At 38.6% G+C, this 27,332-nt stretch overlaps 1 protein-coding gene across 14 annotated transcripts in view; it reads left to right on the top strand.

Moving 5' to 3' along the window:
- PCDH15 (protocadherin related 15) overlaps positions 1–27,332 on the top strand; it is an 862,106-nt gene that overhangs the window by 499,999 nt on the left and 334,775 nt on the right. For 11 of the 14 annotated variants that reach the window (XR_006165419.1, XM_042793412.1, XM_042793377.1 and 8 more), the window contains 2 exons: positions 11,591–11,605; positions 12,322–12,387. Coding sequence is in view for 12 of the 14 variants with exons in the window: in XM_042793412.1 (XP_042649346.1) it covers positions 11,591–11,605; positions 12,322–12,387 (81 nt within the window). In the remaining 2 variants the exon portion in view is untranslated. Of the gene's footprint in view, positions 1–11,590; positions 11,606–12,321; positions 12,388–13,274; positions 13,381–27,332 lie in introns of those variants that run through there. The other 3 variants (XM_042793586.1, XM_042793107.1, XM_042793154.1) reach the window with 2 other exon arrangements.

The following is a 27,332-nucleotide window of genomic DNA, read 5'->3' as shown; positions in this document are numbered from 1 at the left end:
AAACAGATTCTTCAAAGGATGACACTTCCTATGAAGTCTTACTACTTTGCATTTTTCATGGATGAGGAACATGCAAATGGATGTGACTCAGTAAGGTGGCGTGTAAGATGCCTTAACGTTTTTGTGGGGATGGGATATGAGCTTCTGTCTGTGACGTGGAAGCCTGCCTTCTGTTCACAGCTCTGAACCTTTCCACCCAGGCTGTCGGGGCAGTGTTTTCCAGATCCGTGGCTGATTAGTTTTTTCATCTGTGAATGTGTGTCAACATCCTGTGTGCAAAATAAGTGAACTTTATGAAGCCACATAAATTTAATTGTAAGCAGTAAGTTCATTACGTGCTATTTCCTGGATATGCTGCTACATGTTTGCTTGGAAATATACTTAAAAAACTGATTTTGGCCATTTTTATGGCCGCCTTAGGTTTTTTTTAGTCACTAATATTGGATTCAATGTTTTCTACTCAAAATACCTAAATCTTTCTGCTTTCAAAACCAAAGCACAGTGTCTGTCTTACTTCAAGACAGTGCTCAATTGTAATTAAATCGTAATTTAGTTACGACAAATCATCAGGGTCTGTATTTTAAATGTGAAAACATTCAGGTCGGTCCTCAGTTGTGCTGAAGTTCGTTTATGGAGGGACAGAGTAGGAGGATGCTCTGGTGTGTGCTAGGTAAGCCGGTGGTGTCCCATGACTGTAGGACGTGGCAGCTTGTCATCCCAGAACAGGGCACCATTGCCACGGTGAAGGAGGGACAAAATTTATATTGCGCTGTTGTAATTGAGATGCAGTTGAGGAAGCCTGTTTTGACTGACTAATTTTAGCAGCATTTGAGCGAGTACTCAAGGAACTGAAAGACTAGCGTGTATTTTAAGGCTAAGAGTTGTCTTGCTGCCCCTCATTTCTGTGAAGGGCGCAGCAGGGTATTGCTTTACCGAGCAACAAAGCGACTTTCTCACCTTCTGTCTCTGCTGCTTGATGTCTTGATTAAATTACAGGATGATGTTGATCAACACTGACTTCATTAGAGATGTCATGAGAAGGATATTTATAGGCACAATATGTAGATGTTCACAAAATTTCTAGGTAATTACCTGGAACATAAACAATCCTAGAACTGGCAGATTAATGAACGTGGCCTGGATTTGGTGGAGGTGGGCGTGGGTTACCTGCTGTAGATTTGGCACATCTGGTATCAAGTGGAAATTTCTTGAACTATTTAAATGTTTACAGCAGCTAGTGCTGCATGGCAGAGGTGACTTTAGAGGACCAAAACAGCTTCTTGTTGTTCTACCACCGAGGGTAGAATGTAGACTCTGACAGCTTGACTCTTGGGTTTTGCTTGATAACATGCGAATGTTGCTGATGTTTATGATGGGGAATGGGGGTGTGTGTGCTATAATCTTAAAAATCCAAAGAGGATTTGAGCTTTTTTCTAGTCTATAAAGTGCTGCTATTTAAAGGAAGTAGCAGAAACCATAGTCTCAAGAATACGGTTCAATGTTATTCACATACAGTAATGTAATATTCTAAAATTTTACATCTGCCTTAAAAATGAAAATATTCCAGTGTCTATAGCAACATTTCATGAAGGTTTTTATTTCTAAATTTAATCTTAAACTTCCTTTTAATGCTTCTTTATTTAGTCTTAGCTAATCTCAGTGAGTCATCTGGAAGACAGACTTAGGTTTGCCATGTCTGTTGTGTACAAAAAGAGTCCTGGACTGAAATGGGAGAAACTGTTCAGGGGAAGATGAGAAGCCCAACAATTAAATGTGGTTTCAGTGGCAATGAATCTTGAGCCTAAAGTCTGAAAGTCACAAATTTACCCTCTAGTAACAGGGAAAGGCTAAATATTGTTAGCTTATCTATATGCAGTTTAGTTGTCTCCTCTCCTATGTTTCAGTTGATAAATACTAATCCCTTTTTACTTGCATGTAAAGAAGTTTCAACAGTATGAAAGGTTACAAGTATCTCCAACTGCTTTTTCAGCGTTGTTTGTACCAGTAGTTAAATGTCTGCTTTTATACAGCAGTTAAAATTGCTGTAACTTTAAAATTTGCTTATAGCACCCGGATTCAGTTTAATTCCAATTATTAAATATTTTTTCATCTTCCTGCATGAAATTTTTGTCTTGAATGCATCACACAGGTAGCAGGGGAAAATGCAATTTCAAAAATATTGAAAACAGCATGAAATTTTAATGCTCAGTGCATAGTAATGGTTAAAAGCAGGTTGAGTCAACCTCTGAAGTTTAAGCATTTCTGAAGATATTATAGCTATTCTTGAGCCATCCACTGCATTTTAATGGCCTTAAAAATTACTTTTGGTAATAGCAATTTTAGGTGCTACTTGGCATAGTATCATATTTTTATGTGTTTTACAGTGTTTTCAGGCACGAGTATGATTTTAAAGACTCTGTCAACTCCAAAACTGCTTGTAAAACGGAAAGTTATTTCAATCTAGAAGAATATTGCCTGAAAGACGGATGATACTGCATTTTTCTAAAGCTGTAAAAGTAAAATAGCAATCCACACTACTTGCAGGGCAATTTTCACATACCGAACCCTTTATAGATATTATATCTGTAAAGAAAAGAGTTGGAAGAATGGAAAAATAAAACTACAGAATAAATCAGCTGTGCAGGTTGCATATTCTGTAGAAAAGCATGTTTGCTGAGGCTGTGGGAACAAGTGCTTACAATAATACTCTTTATTTGGTTTATGTCCCTTTTGCACTTGATTATCCATCAGCCTCTTTTTGTCCAGTTAAAAACAAAACTAAACCCAGGTTCAGCTAAAATCACATTTTAATTTTTAGCTCATTGTTCACTCGATTCTTTGAATTTCTGAGCTGTGAATTTTAGAGTAGTGCTTAACTGAGCCACTCTGAATCAAAGCACAGAAATTCAGTGTACGTTTGAGAAGTATTGCAAATGTGTTTGAATCAAACTCAAGTTCGCTGTTGTTCCTTCCCAGTTTCCACAATTAGAGATGTCCATCAGGAAGAGCTGAAAGTGGTCTGTGAAAGCCCTTCTTATGCTATTTTCAATACAGAGCAATTGTAGTACAAGCCTGCTAATGTAAAGGTTATGCCAAGCTTATCCTAAATTGCACAGCTGTAGTTCTGAATTCAGTCACACAGGAAACAAGACAGGACATTTTCCCCTTAAATTGGGTTGCTTAGTTACTCAATTTACATGTATGGTTCTATGTAGCTCTTTATTAGGAACCTTGTTCTGTAAATCAAGATGTTTAGAGAGACTCTTTCATGGGTTTTTTCTGTGAGTGTTTCCCCTGAATGAGTGCTGGAAGTACAAAACGTGGAGGTAAGTATAAAGTCTTTCAAAGGACTGTTTACATAATGAGCAATTAAGGCATTTCTGAGAACAAAATGCATCTGAAAACAGAAATACATTTTCCAGCAGATTTAAACGTGAGGTGCTTTAATGTCAGTCGATGCCACAGTCTGTTAGAATTTCAGTTCTTGCATCTCCAATTCAAATAAAACGGAGAACACATTATTGCTCCCCCTGCACGTTGCAAACTCCCAAGAGTTTTGCTGGGAATTTCAATCCATAAGACCCATGGGCTTCAGGTTTTACTCTACTAATTGATACTCTGATTTGTGAACCACCTAGTCCTCTTTCTTGGGAGCTTGTGGCATCTCCAGCCACCCCAGTGGGTCAGAACGCACCCGCGTGACACTTGCTGTTCTGGCAACATTTTAGTAAATCAATTAGTCCAGGTGTCTTAGCTTTGTTTCATCAGACATCATTGGTGGGGTGCATGCACAAGCTGTCTTTAATTTCCAGTCAGTGATCAGGCAGAAATCATAGATCTGGTTTTTTTATTAATGCCTTCTCATTAATTTCTGACTTAAAATGGCAACAGTAGGCAACTTGGGCTTGAGGACTGAATTTAGTGGTTCTTGCTGTATATCTCTAAGACATTTATGCAAATGTTTTACGTGCTTAACAGTGAAGAAGAAATGGGGAAAAAGGGATTTAAATACTTTGACTTACTGAACCCTTTTTCACAAGCTCTTCTTTATTTCTTTCTCAACATAGATGGAAAAGGTCAGAGTTGAAGAAAAGAGTGTGCTTGAAATTAAGACTACTGCTTAATGCCTACTGGTCTCACTGAACTATGAAGCGCTGCTGCATGTTGAGTGTTTACTTTGTTTTACTCTCACTAGAGCAAAAATAAGATTCATATAAATGCAGAGAGGAAGAAACAAAACTTCTAAAAGGGCTAGACTTTAGGTCTGCCATAGGTACTAGAAAACTCCCCTCTGTTCATCTAGGCTTTTCTCTAACTCTTCTCCCACTCTTCTGGCTCTGAAAAGTAGTTTTGGCTTGCTTGCTGTGTCAGGGGTTTTTTATAGTACCAAATGACTTGTGAGTGTTTCATTCTTCTAGAGGTTGACTTCCCAGCAGTTGGTGTTGAACTACCCAAGGTTTTCTCTCTAATTGCATGTATATCAAATAAAGTGGCTTTCGTGCCTCCTTCGGTGCAGAGCAGAGGTAGGCAGCTGGGCCTGTAACACCGATGGTCGGAGGAGTCAGGCGTGCGTTAGGCTCTGGTCGGACGGTCGCTTCACGAAGGGCGGGCGTGGGTCGAGGTGTCAGAGCCTCCCCTCTCACTTCCCAGTCGGTTGTTACCACTTTGTCGTCAGCTACTGTTCTTCAAGCAGTCAAGCCAAACTAAAAGAGTGCACACGGTCACCTCCTGGGCTGCGGGACAAAATGAGCTGGCTTAGTTCAAATGTCGATGTGCTCTGCTTTGCCAGGTCAGCAACAGAGATGATGCTTCCTCCAGCCAGGAGGCGGTGATTCCTTAAACTGCCACGGTATTTTGGATAAATATAGTATGGTCTATGTGGTGTAAGCCTAAAAACTACTGCTTGTGTTCTTCTATATTAGTTTTAAAGAGGGGTTAAGCTGACTGGTTCTGTATGTTGTTAACATGTCTTATTGTTACATTTGCACACTTGGATTAAAAATTATCTCGGTGCCACTGGTGGTGATTGAGGCATTAGCAAGGCTCTCTGCCTAGAGGCTCCAGAGTTGCAACTGGCCACAAATGACATTGTTTAAAGATGCCAACCCATTTTAATAGGAATTCTTCTGTATTACCATTTCTGTTATTCATAGCACATAGTCACTTAAGTGGATGAGAATCCTGAACTCACTTCAAATTAGTGTTTGCTGCAATATTTAGGGGTAATGAAATGGGATTTTTAAGTCATAGAGGGTGTAGAGGGTCAGTAGGGAGTGGTTGGATACTGTTTCTTCCTTCACCACAGCGACTTGGTACCACCTGAACAAGCAGTGACTAGGTTCAAAATAAGCTTGCTCTAAGATGTTGTAGGTGCTACACACTTTCATGGAGTCAGGAAGAGTTTAGACAAATTAACAGGAAAAAAAAAAAATCAGTGAAAAGTTAATACCGTATTCTTGGAATATTGCTTTTGTAGGCTGTGCTTGAAAATAGGTTTGAGTTTTCCTGTTGAACAAATACGTCTTTATTCAGTGCGTCAGAGGTGTCAGGCCTTAATTCTGTCCTCTGAGTTCAGAGCTTTACCAGGGAAGCTGTTGTCAGTGTGATGCATGTCACCTGTCAAAATGTTTTCAGCTTGGATTACGTGTAGTGGCAAATACCGAGTAATTGTTAAGTTTAATATTCTGAACTTCACTACTACAACAAAAGTGGCTGGAACGTGAATACAGAGTAATTGCACTGACTTGGGGAGAAGCCCTAGGTAAGTAAAGGACTGATGCTGTAGTAGAGCCTTCTACAATTCCTGATGAAGTTTAGAGTCTGATCTTTGTTCCAGTGACAAATTAAAGAATGAAATTTGGTTCTGCCAACAAATAAAATAATTTCCTTCAGTAGGTAATGAGTAGAATTTTTTTTTTATTTAAAAAGTCAGGCTGCGTATCTGCTAGGAACTGAACCAGTTTCTTAGATTGCTTGTTGTACTCCCTATGACTGTTTGCTTAAATAAAACCAAACAAAACTACTTATCTGAGTATATAAAAGCAAAGCTGAATATGTTAAAATGTAAAATATATTCAAGTAATGATTGGGTGTTTCTGAAGTAGATGGAAGAAGAGTTGGTGATTACCATGTTGAAGTGGATCGTTTTTCCGTTTTCATTTCAGGAGCGCTTGCTTAGGAGGAAGTGACAGTTATTTCACAGAATAATGTCCCCAGAAAGGTTCAGGTTGGCTCTGTTTCAGATGAGTGATGTGTTGTATTCTCTGCAGGGCAGCTCACTATTTTTTTTTTTTTTTGGGGGGGGGGTCAGGGTAAAACTCTTTGGCATGGTAAGACTAAGTTACTGAACTTTTCTTAAAGTTGTGCTCTGTTACTGGGAACACAAATCCCCTCTCAAGTGTTGTGGGAGACCTTTTTTTGGTTATAGTCACTTAAATTTATAAGGCTTTGTAGGGCAAGCCATTTTTATTATTAAACGTTAATAATAATAAATTTAATTTAATAATAAATGCAGCTGATGTGATTGCGTGCCTTGTATGATTTAATGATCAGAACAGCCAACTTCAGACGCTGCTCTCCCAATTAATTCAAATGTTTTATTTAGCTGGAATTAATGGATATATGAAGTATGAATGGTTATTTTGGGTTTCCAAGTAACTGCGTTCAGTAGAGGGATGTTCCATGCAATCCTTGATCACTGTGACTGCCTCTAACTTCATGTCTTCATTGTCAGACAGCTGCTAAATGTGTGTGAGGCTACAGCTGGCTTTGCAAGTGGGTGACTGTGGGGCTTATTGGCAATGTTGTTAAGGAGGATATTTGCAGAGGCTTCTGTAGCCTCGTAAACTCCATCTACTGTCAGCAGCGAAGAGGTTCATCCCTCAAGTGCTTCAGAGCACAAGGCCAGTTTGTAAGGTCCTTTGAAACATCTTTGTGGAGGAGCTGGTCCCTCGGGAGGAGCAGGAGAAAGAGCCCCCTGGCAGAGAGGGGCTGTGGGGATGCACTTGGCCCTTGGGATGGTGGAGATGAAGAGAGGAGAGCTCGGGAGCGAAAGCACACTGCCGTTATTCGCAAACCCCCGGCTTGTCGCGGGACTGGCTCCACTCAGGTGTCTTCCGGTTGCATGTCAGTTCCCTACACTTGAAGTTTCTTAATAGCTAATTCAATAATATTTGGTTTCATTTTTATAGATGTTGCTATTTACTTTAGCTGTGAGGTTGAAATAGAGAGAAGTCCTCTAAGTAATGTAACTGTTGGATGGGAGGTGGCTCTGCAAGGGCAAGAGTGAGGTAAAATGATCAGGCAACTCTCCGTCAGTAGAGTCCGGGATTATTCAAGTTGTTTGTTTTGGCTCAGGCTCTTTGACCTTGCTGAGCATCTTACCTAGAACAATGATTGAGGGTTTCCTCTGAGCTATCTCATTAAAAATAATTAGAAATTAAAATAATGAAAATCAGCCATCAGAAACCAAATGGATCTGAGCCATGTAACTGTTCCATGAAGTTTGTTAAATAGATTTTTCACTTTGCTCCCAAGGAGACAGGCCCGTTATTTATCTGCCTTTGCCTTGATCATATAATTGAAAAGCAAACGCACTAGTTAGATGAAACAGTGAAGTTAATGACAGGAACAAAAATGCTTTTCTGGAAGCTTTTAGGAAAGATTTCATAGCTTGTTGTTTTATTTACTAAGTTTTATTTGCCTGATGCCTACTGTCTTTTCTGTAAGGTGCCTGAGGGGAGGGCACTGCTGCGTCATGATTACATTTACCAGTGCTGCTGCTTAAACATAAAACACATCCTGAAAACTGTAGATAGGGAAGCTCATTTATGCAGTGCCTTTTCTGCTTTGCTTAAAGTGTGTTCAATTTAGGATGATTTGACTTCCGTGACTACACCATTATGCCCAGGAGTTTCAAGGACACCTTGCTTTTTTTTTTTTTTTTTTTTTTTTTTTTTTTTTGTTGTTGTTGTTGTTGAGAAAGCTGGAACAAATAAATGTAGAACAAAGAGAGCAGGGTTCAGCATGTGGCTTCTCCCTGGGCTTCCAGCAGAGCGGGGCATCCTTCCAGCCCCCGGCTTCCAGCGGCAAGGCAGGTCGGCGGGCTGGTCCCTGCCGCTGCTGCGGCCTGCTCCCCTCTGCCTGGGGACCGGGTGATGGAAGGAAACCGTCCTCTCTTAGCAACTGCTGCCGTTTTATTACAAAATTTGAATTGTTACTTTAGGTGCATGTCAGTATCCTGGTAATAATCTGCAGCGTGAAATTGGAATAGGTAAAATGTCTAATAGATCAGTACAGAGGCCCACAGTCAGACATAGGGCACTTTAAAACAAAAGAACAGGAAAGTAAAGGCTTATGTAAATATTTCCTTCATAAATTGCCTTCGCAGAAGCTATCTATGCTTGTTTATGTTGAATAAAGCAACCTCTTACTGCTGAAATAATTTCTGTTGAGGAACATTTAAATAAAACTTGAGAAAAACTGAGCCCGTCTCATAATATCGCTGAGGAACATTTCATGTAATCCCTTTCATAAGCAAATAAAAGTATGTTTCAAAAATGCTGAAGTTGCATTTCTGTGCCGTTCCTGCTGTGGAATAGTGTTCTGGGGTCTAATTTTTCTGCCAGTCAGAAAAAAAAAAATAGTTCAGGCTAGAAACATATTTTTACTTTTAAAATTTCTGGGCAGCATGCAGCCATTTCTCCTTTGCACTCATAGTGTTCTTTGCACACGTATTGCTCTCTAGTTCATGTAACTCATTTTTCCTCCTTGGTATTTACTCAGGTGTATTTCTAGAGAGCTTTCATTTTCCTAGACTAAATAATTCAAACCTCTGTTATCTTTATAGGGTGGACTCTCCATCCTCCTGATGATGGGAATAACCTTTCTGTGCACCTGGCTCAGTCTAAAGATCTTTTTTTGTTCATGTATCCAGTATTTCCCCCCAGGTCTGGCTGGTGCCTGGTGATGCAACACAGGGCTTGAGCTTATTGCTTATGGAGATCTTATTGCTGTTGCTTATTGACTGCATTTTGTAAGGGAAAAAAAAAACAAAAACAAAACCAAGCTATCCCTCATGTATTTACAACATGCAACTTGTCTTTGAGTTTTTTATTTAAAAGTATAGTTTCCCATTGAATTTGAAATTTGTGTAAGACTACAATTTAAAATTTATCTGTTAAGTGTATGGTGATGAATGTGAAGCTAAATAAGCCTGTGGCATTATTAGGTTTGGTCTTTGAGAAAGGGAGGGAGGGCTGACAGGCATCTTAAAGCAATATGATATTTAGTTAGTACTGACATGGTTGAAATTTATATGAAATAATCTGTAAACTCTTATCTATGCAATAAAATTACATGTTTCTTCAGAAACTTTTTATTAGTGCTGTGGGGGTAATCTGTAGCAAGATTTCTATTACACATCCTGTTATTTTGTTTTGTTTTGTTTTTTTCTCCCCTAGCTGTAGAAATAGTTTTGGCTACTTCTCTAATCTTTTCTTTTAATTCAAATTTATCTCACGATAAATTTTATTGCTTCACCTGCTCACACTTGCAGTATATTTTCTGCAAATTGCTGAATTTAACTGTATAGTCTGCTTTTTCTCTGAGAGTCTCTATATCCAAATTTCAATGCTGAACATTCATTTTAAACATACCATATAACTGCTTTGATTATAATGCTGGAAATCTTGATGAGTTTGATGGAAAACCAATCCTGTGAAAAGGCTGCTAAGATGTGATTGACATGTAATTTTGATAATTTGCTTATTGAAGAATAGAACTAGGGGTTGGCCTGATTTGGGTGAACTTTTCATTGAGACACCCAGGAAGGAGAAAACATCATTATGGAAACATAGTTAATGGGGGGAAAAGCTCATTCAGTTTTCAAAAAAACCATGATAATTCTTTTGGTAAGGCATATTATCGTGGCTTAAGAACCAGCACACACACGCAATTTTTAGAATTGAAAATAGTCCCTGCTTTGGGTTTCTTTTTGGCTGTATGTGTGGCAATCGTGGCTCAGTGGTGCATAGCAGGTCCATGCATGGAAACAAAGTGTTGGTAGAAGTTTGTATTGATGAGTTTCATTGCCCTAACAGATAATTTGTTGAAGGGTTATTCAGTTAGCCAAGCCCTGAACTTCTAGAAAACTAATGCATGTCTCTGGAAAAGGTTACTGTTGTGTCTGTTACGGTCCTGTTATTTTGATAGCATCCGGTGAAAAAAAAAATAAGAGCAGGAAAAAAAAATCCTTATTTCATGTAGATATGCAAACGTTGTTTATCTTCCCAGATGACACATTCATAGGAAACTGCAGATGAGCTGTTTGCTCTGTTAATGCTTTCAAAACAAAAAGCTTTACAATTATCAATAGAAAGTACTCCATTTTTATGTATCAAACAAGATCATATAAGAATAAAAGGAATAAGTACATAGAATTTGTTCATTAAATAGTTTGATTTGGACTGCTTAGGAGAGCAAACCATATGGGTTTGTGAAACTCTACAAGCACTGTCACTGATGTAAGGAAGGAGAGTGACTGGGTACCCACACAAGCTCTCTTTATTTAACCTTCAGAGAAAGGTTTGCCTGTTTGTCTTTTTATATGAAAAAAAGAAAAGCAATTACGATGTGACTGTATTATCATTATTATTAATTCAGGTGTTGTTCAGGCTGTCCAAGATGTTAAGTATTAACAGCCTCAAGGAATGCTGGGCTTTCAGTCTTTGCCCTGGTGTTAGGTCTTGCAGTTGAACTCATTGGCTGAATAAGCAAAGCTGTTGCTAGCAGAAATTACCATGCCGCGGAGATGTCCTTTAGAGTCTTCGCCTAAACAGAGATCTGAATGAATGTGTTGCTGTTTTGATCTTCCTTCCTAGGTGTTGTCTGTGCTGGAGTAATTATAGTCTGTAATTAGCTGCAGTGCAATTCTTTTGAAGTCGATGAATGTGTAATTTTTGCCATAAGCTGGGAAGTAGCATTTTACCTCAGCTTGCTCTTGTGTTTAATTTACAGATGATTTTCTGTTGGGATTTTTGTGTGAAGCGTTTAGACCTCTCAAAAAAACAAAAGCAGTGATATTCCAGCATTTCTTTCCTTGGCTAGAAATTAATTAGAAGCTGCCATTTCTTACAAATGGGATGTAGCCATCCACACAGCTGGGGCTGTGTCAGGAGGATCAGAGGAGCATCTAAATGTCTTTAAAAATGTGGATTGCAATCTCATATACAGTTCTCCATGGTGAAATGGAAAGGAGAATGGTTGTCTCTTATCATGCTGTTTCAGTGGTACTGTGAGGCTCTTTGAAAATGAAAAGTGCTTCCTAATTAACTTTTATTTCTGTGTGCATTAAAGAGGTAATATTTTTCTTCTATTTAGTGTAGAAAACCAAATTGTTCACAGAGTACAGTCATCACATGTAGTATACGTGCTTTTATATATTTTAAGACTACCCCTATGCATTTGCTACCTCTGCATGTACTGCTTTATATCTTTGAACCTATCTTTTGAGTAAACCAACCAAATCTTACTTATTTTCTTTCGTTATTCTGCTCTGCTTCCATTGATGACTCTAAACTTTTGACTCCAGACTGGCAATATGAGGGTAAGATGGCAAAACGTAACTTCCTGAACATTGCTCGTCTGTTTTTAACTTTTATTTTCCTTAGAACGTTATTAAAATTCTGTTCACTCTCTTTAATTAGATCCTTTTGTTGCAATTAAATTCAAATTATGTTTGTTTCTGTTGTGAAGCTTTGATTACGATTTATACCTTTTAGTCATTCCTCTGTTATTTCTTTTGGTTTAAGTTACCATCATATTATCTCTGTCCTGAAGGACTGCTCCTTCACTGTGATGCCTGGTGGTATCTCTAGAGCAAGACACGAACAATTTTATAGTGTAGCTGTCAAACTGTATTGTGGTGGTATGGGACAGCGATTTGGGAGGGTGTGTTCCTGACATGGAAAGGAAGGCTCACATAAGAGAGAACAGAACAAACCATATTAAGGTTTTGCTGTTTAAGTGTTTGTTGTAAATATGGATCAGCATCTGAGATGTTAAATCCTTTGTCTTCAGATTCTTTAAAAATCTTTATAAAGCGTTATAAAGTTTATATGAGTAAGGGATAAGCAAACATATCAGATATTGATCTTCAGTGAGTGTAACTTAGCTAGCAGTTGTAGCCTGTACCTACATAATATTTAAGTGAATACTTGTCCTCAGTATACTGAATATGCTGACTTGTTTTAAAGAACAGGAACAAAACCCTCAAGATCCTTCTTCTGGAATTAGAAATAACTTCTCTTTTCATCTTTATAGATTGCAAACTGGCCAGAACAGGTCCTCCAGCCACAATAGTTCCTATTGATGAAGAAAGTCGGAACGGTGAGTGCCTCTCGCTTCCCCGCGACGCCCCTCGGGTGCCCCCACGTTAGCTGATCGGGGTGTGGAGGTGCCTGTGGGGGATGGCAGTGGGGACCCTCTCCTTCAGCTTTGCAGACTGGTCTCTGAAAACCTGTTAACGGGGATTGCAGGTGGAAAGGTGCCACTGATCCAAAATGCTGAGAGGTGTCATTTCTTCCTGAACATTATGTATTTTGAGGACTTTGGTCTTTGACTCCAGGCAGTTCTTGTGTATATGCATTTAGTTTTAACAAATATTTAGACCACAATTATTTGCAATACAGCAGTGGTTCAGCTCCCCCGTTGCTAATATATCAGCTTACTTTTTACTGCCTGACTCCTTACGTCAGTATGTAACCAGAGGACAAAGTTCTGGTCAGACTTTGTTTTTGTTTTTAATGTGGTTAGGTAAAGCTGAAGCTTTCTTTCTCTGAAGCTTGATAAAAGTGTTAACATTGCTTTCTTCTGGGTTTCACGTGCAGCTTTTAGAAGGTTGCTTGTTGGTTCACTCTAAGTTTAATAACTTGAGGTTTTGGACACCTCTGAAATGGCAGAACTTGCTTGCATGTAGTCATGGAAACTTCAAAAGAAAATGTCTTTCTTTTTTTATTCTCCTGTCAAATCATACAGTTCTTGAATTGTTGATCTCTAGTCTCAGCATTGCATTTATGCAGCATACTGTAATGTGGCTTACCCTGTTAGAGTCAGTGCTTTGTGCAGGTGGCTGTTACTCCTGATATTAAGTTACTACTCTTTCCTGATTTTTATTTTGTGATTTATTTTTTTTTTTTTAACCTCATAAGCTAGGCGTAGTTGTGTGTTGAATGTGGTTATGATTAATCATATATGGGTGCTTGAAATGGTGAACAAAGTCCAGGTGGTGCTGATGGAACCTCTCTGCTGTTATCCTCGGGGGAACTGCTTGCTGTTGGAGTTACTCAAGGTCAGATGGATAAAAGTATGCAGGTTTTGCCGGTAAGAGAACCAAAAAAATATTGTTAATACACCTGTGTGCTAAAGAACTCTGATAGTTATTGCTGGACTAGCTTTTAAAAACAGGTTGTTTTCTTCTCCCTGTGCTGATTTTTCTTGCAACCGTGTCTGCTGAAAAAATGATGATTGGTCTCAGTAAAATGAAATTCCCCTGGTAATCGTGTCCACATGCAGAGCAGGACTCTCTTTTTTCTGTTTGTTTTGGTTTTGGTAGTGCAGCCTGAGTGCCATAGAAGTAACTTACACAATGCTATATTAATTTAAGCAGAAAGCTGTATCATGCTTATATCAAATGAAAAAAAAAAAAAAAAAAAAAAAAAAAAACCAAACACAAAAACAACCAAAAAAACCCCCCAAAAAACACAAGTATTTTTTTTCCTTTCAGGGTGTTTGATCACAACATCCATGATAGGCCTTACTCTTTAATAGCAGAACTTCCGTGTGTAATCTGTGCTGCAATATTAGTCAACTATCATTAAAATAGTTTGGTATATATAGTACCTAAATAGTTCAAGGGTCTGGAATCAATACTATGTTTTTTTCTTTATCTTTTTTCAATGTATGTACTATAGAAGGAGTCTTGGGGTTTGATGCTAATGAAATAATGGTATCTGTATCACCTTGTTGAGAAGGTGTCAAGTATTCTCAATTATGAATAGGCAGTACTGGCATGTTTTTTTATTCTTATGTGCTAGCAGCACTCAAATTACTTATCTGGAGAATGCAGTAGGAACAGCAGCCAAAACTGAGGCTAGATGCTGACCATAGAGTCATTTGAAATATAAACAAAAATTTAGAAAAATTAAAAGCTTGCAGCTCTCTAATTGAATGGCATAATAAGCTTTATTTCTCAGATTTTTTAATGCTTGATTCAGTGTTTTCTAAAAACTAGAAAAATAAAATTTCTGTTCAAATGTAACTGGTCTTGCAAGAAAGATGGTTGAGTATTGTGGGGAGAGGTGTGAATTTTCCTAAAAGCTCTGCATGTGTCTGCAAGGATTTGATTTATTTATTTCGCTACGAATTCTTATGAACCACTAACTCCCCATTAAAGAAGTCAAATGGGAAGTAGAAACTTCAATTTGCATTGTAGTTAATGGAAGCAACACACCTCATGTGCAAGTCACAATATGTGTTAAACAAATGAATCTCCTGGGAAGCCAGCTCCTGAGTTGAAATGTCCTTAAACCTTTGCTGTCTTTGTTGAAGTGGTAAGTTGTATCCTCCCTGCTACCACGTCTGAGTGAAATTAATGAAAGTTAAACCTCCGTACAGAGTGGAGGTTCAGCAATTGAGTCAATGCTACTACTTGTGTATTTCATATGATTTTTTTTTCCATAAGTCTTGCTTAAATTGAATATATATATTTAAAATAGAAATATAGTCACAGGAAAGGATGTGGAGCAGCAGGTTTTATTTTCCAGCCTGTGTCTGCACCCTTCCAGATGTTTTCAGGTTCAGGGCAGATGCTTTAGCTTGCTTCAGTGGAATTTGGATCCATGGCGAATGATGGGTATTGTTGTAACTGAACGTGTGTGAGTGCATGCCTCTGTGCAAACGTGCGCGTGCACACACTTATATCAGGGAATTAGAAGAGTAACAGATAAGGTAACAGGTTGTTACTTGGATGCTTCCTGCATCTGGTTTTGTTTGTTTTTGTTTGTTTGTTTGTTTGTGTCTTTTTTGTTTGTTTGGTTGGTTGGTTGGTTTGGTTTGGTTTGTTTTTTTTTCTTATTTTGTCTGGCTTTTTTTTGTGGTCAAGTTCACATGTTCACAGCAGATGTTTGCAAGTAGTATCTGGCTACACCATCAGTGTGGCAAAATGTTAATACACTATAGTTATGTTCTTTTAATATGCTGGTGTTTAGATTCTAGGCAAGCCACTGCTGAGTACACTTCCATTTGCGTGACACTTTGTTTTGGCAATGGTATCAAATTTGTGCCCTTGTCTAGTTTCTTTCCGTGTTGTACACTACAGCTACATCTTGAAATGACCAGTGAAAGAAGCAGACAGGGAGCTGATTCATCACCAGTAGGGCCTGAGTTAGATTTACAGAATGACCCCTGTTAGACTCAATAGAAATGGTTTGGTCACCAGAGCTCATCTCTTGTAACCTTTCATCCTTCCTGTGCCTTAGAAGATGAATCTGTATAAATGCTAAAGGGTTATAAATAAGTCAAAACAGCTTTGCCACCAAAAAACCTTTGTAAAAATCTTGAGAAGGGAACAAACAGAGGATATGAAGGATAATAAGGAAGGTCAGCTGGAGCGGTGTGTTGTAGTAAAAAAATGTTATAATTCTGGGTTTTCATATATTGGAGCTTTGGTACAAGGACTGGATGTTGCTGTGTTATAGAGCATACAGCCTGAGACTAAAAATCATGGATATTGATGCCAGGATCAAGGAGAGTAAGTGTATTTACTGTGTGTGTGAATTCACTAGAATATTTTATCAAAAATTCTTTCAAATCTTTTGCCATTCAGTGTCAAAATGGGCATTATGTAGTTGTTAAAAGTGATAGCAAGACTGTAGTGATAGAGATTTGGATGATATGCAGATTATATATTACAGAACATTTCCAATGACCGAACAAACTTTGTATTGGAATTGCCAAGAGATGCAGAGAAACAATCTGCCTATTTTTGTTAGAATATATATAAATACGTCTCTAGATCACTGAAAGTCTGAAATCTAATCAGGTTATTTTAATTCCTTGCACTGCACTGCAGCTTTCAAAGGTCTGCTGTTGATGTGGGACTGTCTCTTCTAAGCTTTTGGAGCGAAGATCTCAAAACAATAACTGAGTTAACACCTCTGTGTGACATTTGATTTAATCCAGTACACATATTCATCGCATTCTGGCAACTGAATAAACAAAAAATCCTGCTCTTTAGAAGTATATCTTTAGTTCCACTGTGTTGAATGTTTCTTCTAAGTATACTGAGTTCAGGAATTCCTAATTCACAAATGTCTGGAGACTAGAAAATCTCAGGTAATAAAAATACTTTACAAAATAACTATTCCTTGTTTTCATAGTCAGACACACAGTTACCATGTCTGACCTTTAAAGATCTCCTTGAGAGATCAGCATAGATTTAGGATTTGACAGTTTCCCATCATTGGAATAATGCATCTTTATGTCAAGTAATTTAGGTACAATAGTATGTTAGATTATGGTTGTGTTCCTGTGAAGAAACCTGGAAGGGGTGAACTTTACATTTCTTAAGGTACAAATGAATTATTTTTCTTCATTTTTGCTTTATTTAATGGAATGGATGAGAGGACTTGATCATAATAATAGCAAAATTTAATTATTCTAGATGTATGGGATCTTTTGTACAGGCAGAGAGTTATTTTCACCCATGGATATTTTTTCATTACTGAATTTGAGACTTGGTCTTAAATTATTTTAAAGACTAAATGAATGACTTTTTCGTGCTTCAGACTTTTTCATTGCAACTGTACCCCAGGTTTTTGGGGGCCTTCATGTAGAGCTGCCTGTGCTTCTTTTCCATACGATGAGCATACTGAAATGCTAAAAGGCTTTGAATCTTTAAAAGGGGTTTTTAATGGAAAGGAAACTATTGGGAATGACTTCTAAGAGAGACAAAATTGAAATCTACTAGACATGACGGATTAAAATAGAATTTGGGAAGAAAACGCAGAGGTTGGGGTGAGGGAGCAAGCAGGCTGCGGTGTCGCAGGCGGCATCTTGGCATGATGTTGGGTGACCTCATGTACAACGGGGGTGCACAGACAGAATAGCTGTACCTCTGCTTGGTATTTGGCTTTGTGTTTTCTGTCAGGATAGCTACAAGTTAATAGAATATGGGCAAGTACTATTAAAATTTTAGCAGATACTTGTTTGGGGGATAAGCTATATACGTGGCTAATAGCCAGTATGCTAGCCAGGTGCCAACACAGAGATCAGCGTTACTCTGAACGATCTACCCCAGTGCAAAGAGTAATATGAGCTGCTGTCTTGGTAGTGCATTCATAACAAAAACTCTGTAGTTATGAATATTTTGTTTGTGTTCTTGCCTACCCTAGGTAAATCCATAAATGTTCTCCTTTTGATTATATTTTTGTTTCTTTTTACTTCTCCCTCCCTGCCCCTGATGGTATAGAGTGCTAATGAATAGTTGGACCATCTTCACAAATTACATGATCTCTCCCTCCTCTCCATACATAAAGCTCAGTGCTCACTAGGGGTGTTTGGTATTTATGCAAACACAGGTAAGTGTGGGAATAAGCTTTTGTGGCTGTAGGTGGGTTTGGTATTATTTTTATATCTTTGCTGCCAAGATAGCAGGAAGATGTAATCTTTTGTCAGCCTGAGTTCCTGGGGAGGCAGGGGACGTGTGATCACTCAACAAATCCCCATCAATAACACCCTGCAGTGAGGGATTAAATTTGGAAATAGAGCACAAATATGCAGGAAACCAGGCTGTGGCTTTTTTTTTTTTTTTTTTCCCCACTACTACTGGACCGATTTATTTCCAGTTTAATTGTATGTAATGGTGGAAGAATGGACCTGATTACTAAGGCACATTGACAATGTCCTACGAACTTCCATGCTATGCCGAACTGTTTTAACTTGTTTTTCAAGGGCAATCGACAAGGATTGAGGAAAACGTCTCTAGAGGCACAAAATCTGTAGCCTCTCTTCTGAGATGGGCTGAAGTGTACTAATACATTTCCTGCAGACTTAGTGTGTGGTGGCTTCTGAGCAGCCATTACTTAATAAAATTTTCAGTGACTACTGGTGTGGGCTGGAATTGAACTAATGAGCTTTAAAGATTAAGGGTGCTGCTATCCATCTCCTGTGTGGATCCATATGCTGATTCCAATCTGACTGCTTTAAGACGTTTTGGCTAAGGGGAAAAATTGATTTAGCAAAATACCACTTTCTGATTTGGAAAGTTGCTGTGGTTGAATACAGGTGTACTGAGAACAGCGTTTCTTAAGAGTTGCAGCTCTGTGGTCTTTTCCTACTTTTTCCTTTTGTTTCAGAAAAAGGGTGAATTAATGATTTCAAGGATGAGAAGGTGCTTCAGCATCTTAATTTCTTCAAATATATCTTTCCTACAGAAATTATGTCTGATACTATTGCTGTTTGAAAATCCTTTTATCTCAGATTTTTTTTTTTGGTTTTGCAGTTGAATTTTGAATGTGCCACCAAGGCTGTATAATTGGTTTAAAATACAATGTAACATTTTTTTAAAAGTTCAAAAGTCCACTTCAAGTCCACCCAACTCATTTCGGTTATTGAAACCCAGCGTGTTTTTTGAACAGATACTCAGATTTAACTGTAAGAGGTGTTATTTTACATCCTGAGAGTTGCTGAGTTCTAAATAGTGGCAGTAAAACCTGCAGCAATTAGTCTAGGTTTTTGGCCCTGTACAGCCTTAGCACGGAGAGCAGTCTGAGATGTGACAAACATGTAAAGGAGTTTGAACTTGTTTGCGCCCTACATGTTCCTGTAACTGTCTTTATATGTGTATGGTGAATGTACAAACCCAGAGAAGTTAGAAGACTGTTCTGTAAAATTTTGCAAAGTCATGTACAACTATATAAAAGCTCACATTTATTTTATATACCGACAAGTAAAACAGCGCATCTCAAGCCCCTGCTTTCCCCTTTTTTATTAGGAAAAGAAGCCGTAGGAAGGAAGGGAGGTAGTGCCCACCTCATGGTAGAGTAGCAGGCTATCCCAGGGACATATCACCGGCAGAAGGAAACAGTCTAAGCCTGGTGAAATAGCTGTGTCCATGGAAGGTTTCCATGTGGAGCATACAGATTCACATGTCTGTAAGCCTATTAAGTCTTTCTATCATGTGTAAGGTTCACTCCTTTGACTTACTGCACTGTTTGAAGTAGCTCTCTTTTTGCCGGGAGTGAAATCATAGAATCCCAGGTTGGAAGGGACCTCAAGGATCCTCTGGTCCAACCTTTCTTGGCAAAAGCGTGGTCTAGACAAGATGGCCCAGCACCCTGTCCAGCAGAATCTTAAAGTTGTCCAGTGTGATGGGTCAGTTGACACCAACAGGGGGAAAAAAGTTGTAAGATGAGCTGAAGACAGCCTTGTGTACTCAGCACCTGAACAAGATTAAAAGCTATTCTGTGGGGATTAACGGGACTGAAATAGAGCAGAGCTTTCAGCCTGAGCTCTGGGTGTCTTGCTGCAGGAGGGAGGACTTGATTTTCTTTTAAGCTGTACAGATGCTAGCATGTTTCATAGAGGTGTTAGAATTTATAGAGTTGTAAATTCTTGTGAGTTATAGTTTACAGCCCTTATGAACCTCTCAATCTTTGATTTTAAAACAGTGTGATTTTACCAATTCCTGTCATTCAAAAATCATCTTTATGTAGCATTGTGAAAGAAAACTAATCTTAATTTTAGTATTTCAAGTGATTCTAAGAAAAATGTCTCACAAGTCTGGAATGTTTGTGTGGATGTGAAAAGGGAAAAGAGACCAAGCTCTTATGTACTGTAATTTTGTATTGATTTTTCTTAAGTTCCCCATAAATGCAGTTTGAGGACTCTGCATTTAACTTTTTCTTGGTGTACAATTTATTTTGTAGCAATTAAAAATTACATTACTATAATGGAAAAAAAAAATATTAGCTTATATGTTGTTATCATTCCTGTGAAATGTTTCCAGGGAGAAACTGCTTCAGCTGGTTTGCAGTCTTAAGTTATACAACTGTCTATATGCCTGTGTGTCCACACATAGATTTTCCTTGTATCTGTAGACAATCTTACAGCTTCCTAAAGTATTTGTGAACCGTTTTCGCCAGCTGTGGAAAGTATTCCTTTTCAAAAATACCTTCAGCGATGTGGAATCCGTTTTCTGTAGCAATGGAGATGTGGTATGTTGTGTATATATACGATAAAGTGTAAGTTAAAGTGTTGTAGACAATAAATAAATCTTCAAATGAAATATTATCTTGCTGTCCAAGGGGAAGAGAAAGTTCAATCAACTTTGCTTCTAAACCACCCACTTTTCTTCGATTGTAAAATTAATTGCTCTTACTGTACAGATACTGCCACTTTCTCAGGTCCCATGAGTACATCTGAGAATGCTTAAATAAGTGTAGATACTTGTCGGCCGAGGATTGCAGTTCAGTCTAGTGATATTGGTTAGCTACTAATGCAATCAAGATGACTAATATGATTGTAGCGTTGAGCATCAGTAGTCTTTTGCTGAATTTGTATGTGCTGATGCTAATTTTCGATACTGGGTCTGTGCAACATTAGATTAGCCAGCAATACAAATCTGATCTGGATCACTCCCAGGCACACAATAACATTTTGTCCGATTAGGGCACGCGGTATGGAATTTATTCCGGCTGTGTGGTTTTATGTGGGAAGAAAGGTGCTACATTAGATGTAGTATCTGCCAGATTAAGTAACTTCTGATAGGAGGAGTTACCTTTTCAGATGTTTTGGACAAATTTTAACAAGAGGAGTGAATTTATATTGATTTGTGTCTGCCTTGGTGGCTGCACAGTGCTAGGGCTGCTACCAACGGCTGAAGACGAAAATTACCACACTTCAGAGTGCTGCACAATTCAACCCCATCTTCCCACACCTGGAGTGATTTGAGAGCCCAGGTGTTTCATGTAGACACTTCTCTAAGTCATCCAGACGAACAACTGTTACTTGGGCTGTTTTAGGTTGACTCTAGATGTGGCTCTGAAGAGACAGGCAGCCCCTGAGGCCACCTGAAAAGAAAACCCACAGCTTGGCGTTCACAGGCCTGGCAAGTACTGGCTCTAGCTCTGGAACGTTCAGGGTGTTCCTGTGCCATTTAGGAGTGCAGTAATTAGACCTGGAAAAAGGGGTTAGTCTGGGCAATAGAAATCCCCAGGGAACAATGTACAATCCAGGGAAGTTTCAGCAGTAGCATCAGAAAGGGACTTGCTGACAACTGCTGTGCTCTTTGGCTTTGTGGTGGGAAGTGTGTGGGGGGATGCAAGAGTATCGAGAGGGACCCAATTGTAGCTGACTTGGATTATTCTTCTGGCAGAACGTTACTTCACGCTTGGATTTCCTGAATGCTCTGGTCCAAGTACTGTTCTCAGATTTCTTCTTAATGGAGGAAAATTGGCTAATATGCCACAGCTTAATAATGTACTTTTAGACTATTCGTCACTTTCTGTCATGACTTGCAATACTTGGTTGCTAGAGATACAAATTTCCTTCTTTTGTATTCAGAGATACGGCAAATTAAGACTAAGGCTTATTTGGTCTTAATCAGCTGTCCCAAGAATCATTATTAAATGCACCAACAGAAATATTATCACAGCATAACAAATTTATATTTCAAGAAAGGGTAAATTGCCTGGAAGAGTATAGGCTTAGGGTCAAACAGATGAAGGGTAAGTGTAAGAACTAGAAGTTAGAAAATTTTCATAAATGTCTTCAACAAGATGGAATTTTTTTGTTGTTGTAACCTGTATTTGTGGTTTTCCTCCTGTTCTCCATGTTAGCAGCTGGCTCATACAAGTCCGTGCTCAAGTCTCTGTCTTAAGTTGTTTAAATCAAAATGTAAACTAAGGCAAGAAAGTATCACTTCTTAGCTGACAATTTGATTTAGTTTATAAATTCATGAGATGGGCAAAGAGGCCTAAATTTATGGAAATAATTTTTGTTTAATTTATGCTTGTTTGTTCATTTCCATTCTGGTATTATACATTCTTAGGATTTTGGTATTAACGATTTAATTGAAAAGTCATGAATCAATTTGGCGTCTAATGCTATTTTTATACCACAGATTTAAATTCACACTCACATGTTTTTCATAGAGGACAAATGTGTAAAGACTGAAGCAGCTGTAAAATAGATGAGCTTATTATTTCACTTCTATTCATGAGCACAGACATCAGCAGTGGCCAGTATTTAAGCAGAGCTTTTATTAAAGATCTGTACAATTCTCCTTTTTCAGTAATTTTTTTAAATTATGTCTTTTAAGAAAAAAAACAAAGTGCCAAAAAGCAGGAGATAATTTGGGGTGGAAGTAGGGGAGAAAAGAAGTTGCCCTTTCCGAAACTGATTAATTTCTTTTTAGGGATAGAAAATACAGTCATTAATTTATAGAGTTGGAATTATGTAAAAAGTTTTTGTGCTGTCAGCCGTTAAGAAAAATATCCTAACCTGGTATTGGTATTCTTGTGGGAAAGTAAAATAGATGTCTTTAAATTACCTTTGGGGACAGGAGGTTTTTTTCCCCTTATTTGCATCATCAACTGACCCATCTACGCCTGGAGGTTTTCAGGAGTTGTATGTAGTCACCGAAGCTGCTTGCTTTCCCACTGTGTTGTCTGTGCGCACGTTCAGGTGTCCTGTCTTGGCTCAAGTTGGATCTGCTGAAATCTTTCTTGTGCTGACAACTTGTAACTGTCTGAGTGTGCCCACGGGCACTAATTCCACTGCAAGCTATTGAATTTGTTCACTAAATACTGAATTTCTGTAGGAATAAGTAGCAGATCAGGTAAGACCGCAGGTCTTCCAAGTATTAATGTTTAAAATGACAAAAATTGGGAATTCAGCTCCATTTTGTGATAGGTATAATTTTTGTGAATAATGATTATGCTCTGTAATGCCAAGGCCTTTTCAAAATGTATTTGAGATTTACTTTTTTTATTGGAAATTCTCCTCAGAGTGATTTAAAAGTTTTCTGAACAGCTCATCTTTGGCAGTTTGAGTGTTCAGAATAAATTATTCAAATTATAATACTCGATCCATTCATATTCCCAGGTTGTCAGTTTACCTTTGCAAATGAAGAACTCCATATTTCAACAATTTATTTCTATCATATAATTTTGAAACACTGAATGTCATTTTTCTAGCAATATTCTTTGACTGTCTTCTCCTTTACAGTTCCAGTATTGCAGTGCAAGAATAGGAGTATTTAATATGCTCTAAACCTTCTCAAAATCAGTTTTCCTTCAGGGAGTGGGAGGTGACTCTTATGATCAATCCTCCAGTAGTAATTGCCAGAACTGTTATGTTGTGCTTTCTAAATGTTTTGGTATTGCTTTATTTTTGGAGTTACTGCTTATTAACTAACATGTATACCCACAGGAGATTATTTCTGTTCCTTGCAAGCAAAGAGGGGGCACTGGTGAACTTTGAAAGCAACTTGTTTTGAAAGCTTTGCTCACAGTGCGTTCAAAACATAAGCAGAATGTCTGTCCATAACATGATTTTTAATACAGAATATTGTGTTTACGAACTATGTGTGGAGTTGCGTATTTTGCTTCTTTTTGACATGGCCAAAAGTGGGTACCATGGAAGTCCTTTTAGAAGCAAGAGTAGCATGTATGGGTCAGCCCAGTGAGTTAGATGATGCATTTAAATCTGCCTTATTGTCACCAAGTGATACTAGTTTTACTGGCATGACTTAAAATTAATTCTTGCCAAGTTCTCCTTTTGTGAAACCTTTCCTTTTGTGGAAACATGATTTACATCTGGCGCGCTGCTCATATGGAAGAAAATCTCTTCCCCGGAGCATGTCACTGTCATTGTAATGGATATCTATTACTGTTGCACTGCCCACCACCAAGTCAGCCGTTCTTGTTTTATATTCGCCGCTGACTGTTCCTATAAGCAACTGTCTTACCCTGATGTGGGAATTGGTGGCATTTATGTGAATGCCAAGGCAAACGAGTGGCAGAGCCAGGAATAGATTTAAGCATCTGGTAGCAGGAGGCAGGGAGGGGGAGAGAAATATTTTTGCTGAGTTTCACAAAAGTATGAAACGGAGTCCAAAGCAGTAATATAGGGTTCATAGGTATGGGTGAGTCTGCCTCAGCCACCTTCTAGGAAAGATCAAACCTGGGTCTGTTCTGAATGTCCCAGCTGGCCTTGCCCTAGACAATGTGAATATAGGGACTACCATGGAGATCTCGCAGTGTCGAGAGCTCAGGTCTCCTCTTATGCCACTAGCAGAGGTCTGCCACTGATGTTGGAGCAAATGGATCTTCTTTTGCCTTTTGGGCAAGGGTCTGTTGTGTGTGCTCGATGCCAAATGATAGGGTTCCTACCCTGCAGCTCTGAATCCATTCTTCCTGCTTCATTTAGCTCTTTTGAGCTCTATATTGGACAGGTGCTCTTGGTCCTAAAAGCCCTGGCTCTGTTGGCTCCTCTGCGCTTGAGATACTCTATCCCAGATTCTGTCCCAGAATCATCTGGGCTGACCTGCTCCAGCTCTGTTGAGCTGAACCAACTCAGCTCGCACAACGTTCACCTCTTGTTCAACTCAGTCCTGTATGTGGTAATAGCATACTACCCATTTCTGTATACTTTTGATTTCCAATATTTAAAGCTAATCCTATGTTGAGCATAAATTGATTTTTGTTTTTTCATACCCAAGCGAACTAAGATGGATTTGGACTTTTCAGACACTGCAGCTATTATGTCATCTTATTGCTAATACTGTCCAGAAATATTTTCACTCAGCTGGAAGTGTTCATTTGATGGAATCAGAATGATCCATGTGTTTAAATTCTGATGGTGGCTTGGGACACGCCATTGACTGCACATACTGGAGATGATGACCAGAGGAAACCCTTGAGAGTGAGGTCTGCTCTGAATAAAGGGCTTTGCTCATCAGTAGGGTCCTCTGTTCTGCTTCACATCATGTCTTACACTGATTAAGTCTTATTAAGGTCCTGTCAGAAGGATGTGAAGATTTTTACAACTCATGTTGGTGCTGTAACATTTTTGTGTGTAGAAGACTTCAGCCTTCAAGATTGTTAGATAGACAATTGTGAGGATTATTTACAGCTATAGAGATAGTATTTCTGTGGGAATGCTTGTGGAAAGAGTAATTTAGTAAAATTGCTGGTTTACCAATTTTTATTTCTAATTTTTCTTTTCTGAATACAGCTCTTTTGTAGTTGAGTGTTTGGTATTTGGGTTTGGTTGGTTGGTTGTTTTTTTTTTTTGTTTGGTTTGGGTTGGTTTTTTTTCTGTTTGGTTTCTTTTTTTTTTTTTTTTTATAATAGCTGTCATAGTTTAATTAGCATGGTTCATAATTTTTTTAATGTATTTTTATTCTAAGCTCACTTCCTCACCTACCCCAGGTAACTTATTTAAAAGAGAAAATGATCTGGCTGTTGTAGAGGTATAGTAAAAATTCTCTCTAATCTATGAAAATACGTATTTTGGTTGCATACAATAAGTCTCTTGAAATAGTATTTTTAACAGTTGGTTTCAAATCTTGTTTCCATGGTAGTAAAGATAGGTAAGATATTCAATGCCTTTTCAACTGTTTTACTATCTCTTATTTTTAGGAGTCGTTCTGATATGCCTTCAAAGAGTAAAATGAGTTTTTCTTTGGTAGGGTTTTTTTTTTGTTTGTTTGTTGTTTTTTTTTTTGCTTTTAATGTGCTGTTCCAGAGCCCAACACTGGGCTGTACTGCCTGTGGCATAGGTGGGGAGCAGGGCTGGGAACTGCCATCAGGCCCGGCAGCGCGGGCTCAGCCTGGAGCCAGCAGCTGGATTTACGGTAGACTCGGTTAAATCTTGGCTTGGGAATCTCTTTGCTGTAAATGACTTGGATGCATCCCAGAATACTTAAGTATGGAGAGCCAGTGTCACTTAGTGGAAGTTACGTTTGTGGATAGGTGTCTAAAAAGCTGCTCTTTTTGAGAGGTGAAGCGTGTTGCGTTTGTGAGCCTACTTGGTTTTGGTGATGCTCAGGGGGTCTGAGCCACTTCAGTTCTTTTCAAAGTCCAGTTATCACCAGGTGATAAGTTTAACAGAGTGATGGGATCACAGATTGGTCTCCTTTCTCTTCTATGTCAAAAAAATTCACTACTTCACCTTGTTGGAAAATCAAGTGCTTTATCAAAATGCACAAAACTAAACTAAAAGTGACAGCTCACTAAGCAAAAGGACTGTGGAGCTACTGAAAGAGGGAAGAAGAAAGGTTTGGCAGCAAGTCCCATTGCAGTAACCACAGCATATGTCCTTTCCAACAGTGTTCATTTTTGGCTGGCATACCAGATTTGGAAAAAAAAAAAAAAAAAAAATTATGCCCAGGCCCTTCTTGAGCGATCCAGAAAATCTTTTAATTATCTGTAGGGCTTAAGGTTAGAGTGCTTGCAGGCCTGCTCCTCTTGCTTCTCCCGAGGAGCCCCAGTTGACATGGTTTCTTCTTGCCATGCACCCTGTGGAAAGCTCATCATGTTCAGTTGCTGTTAGCAAGGTGGACATAGTCCTCCTCACTCGCTATCCACACAACTCAGCGTGATGAGGAGGATCGTGTCCAGGTAGAGGTACCCTCCCTACTTTACTCATTAACGCAACAGAATATTGAGAATCTACAGAAAATTCAGTAAATGGGAAATTGAGTCACTGTGTCTCCTTTAGGAGATGCTCGAGGACCTTTGGAAGTCTGTACCCCAGAACAAAATTCCCATTACTTTTCTGAGAGGCTTTGTATAAACGAGGCATGCTTTTGAAATTTTACCTGCTTTTAAGGAAACCTCAACTAAATTTTTATTTAGAATGATGATAAACCCCCAATACTTTTCCACAGCTGAATGAGAAGGTACGGCTTTGCATCTCTCATTCTTCAACACATGCCTGAAAGGGCTAAAGTGGCATGAAACTGAACCAGGTGAGTAACGAGCTGTTCTCAATACTTTCATAAGCATTAATACCTTTTTAAAAGGGGAGAAAAAAACAAAACAAAACAAAACACCCTTCTAAATGGTCATGCCCTAGCTTCCTTTAATTACATTTATTTTGCTTCAGTCTTGAGAAGACAGATAACTGTACAGCAACTCAGGGTATATTTTTCTGCCTCACATTCCCTGTGTTTTTAAGCAGGTTGCTCTGAAAACATCAGTATTTTTAGCTTTATCCCAACTTTGAAACACTAATAAAAATAACACTTAAGTTATTACTTGTTTTGA

The sequence above is a fragment of the Tyto alba genome, unplaced genomic scaffold (assembly GCF_018691265.1).
Source record: "Tyto alba isolate M040663 unplaced genomic scaffold, T.alba_DEE_v4.0 Super-Scaffold_1, whole genome shotgun sequence".
In the NCBI taxonomy this organism is placed as follows: domain Eukaryota; kingdom Metazoa; phylum Chordata; class Aves; order Strigiformes; family Tytonidae; genus Tyto; species Tyto alba.
This window is presented reverse-complemented; position numbering and strand designations above follow the sequence as displayed.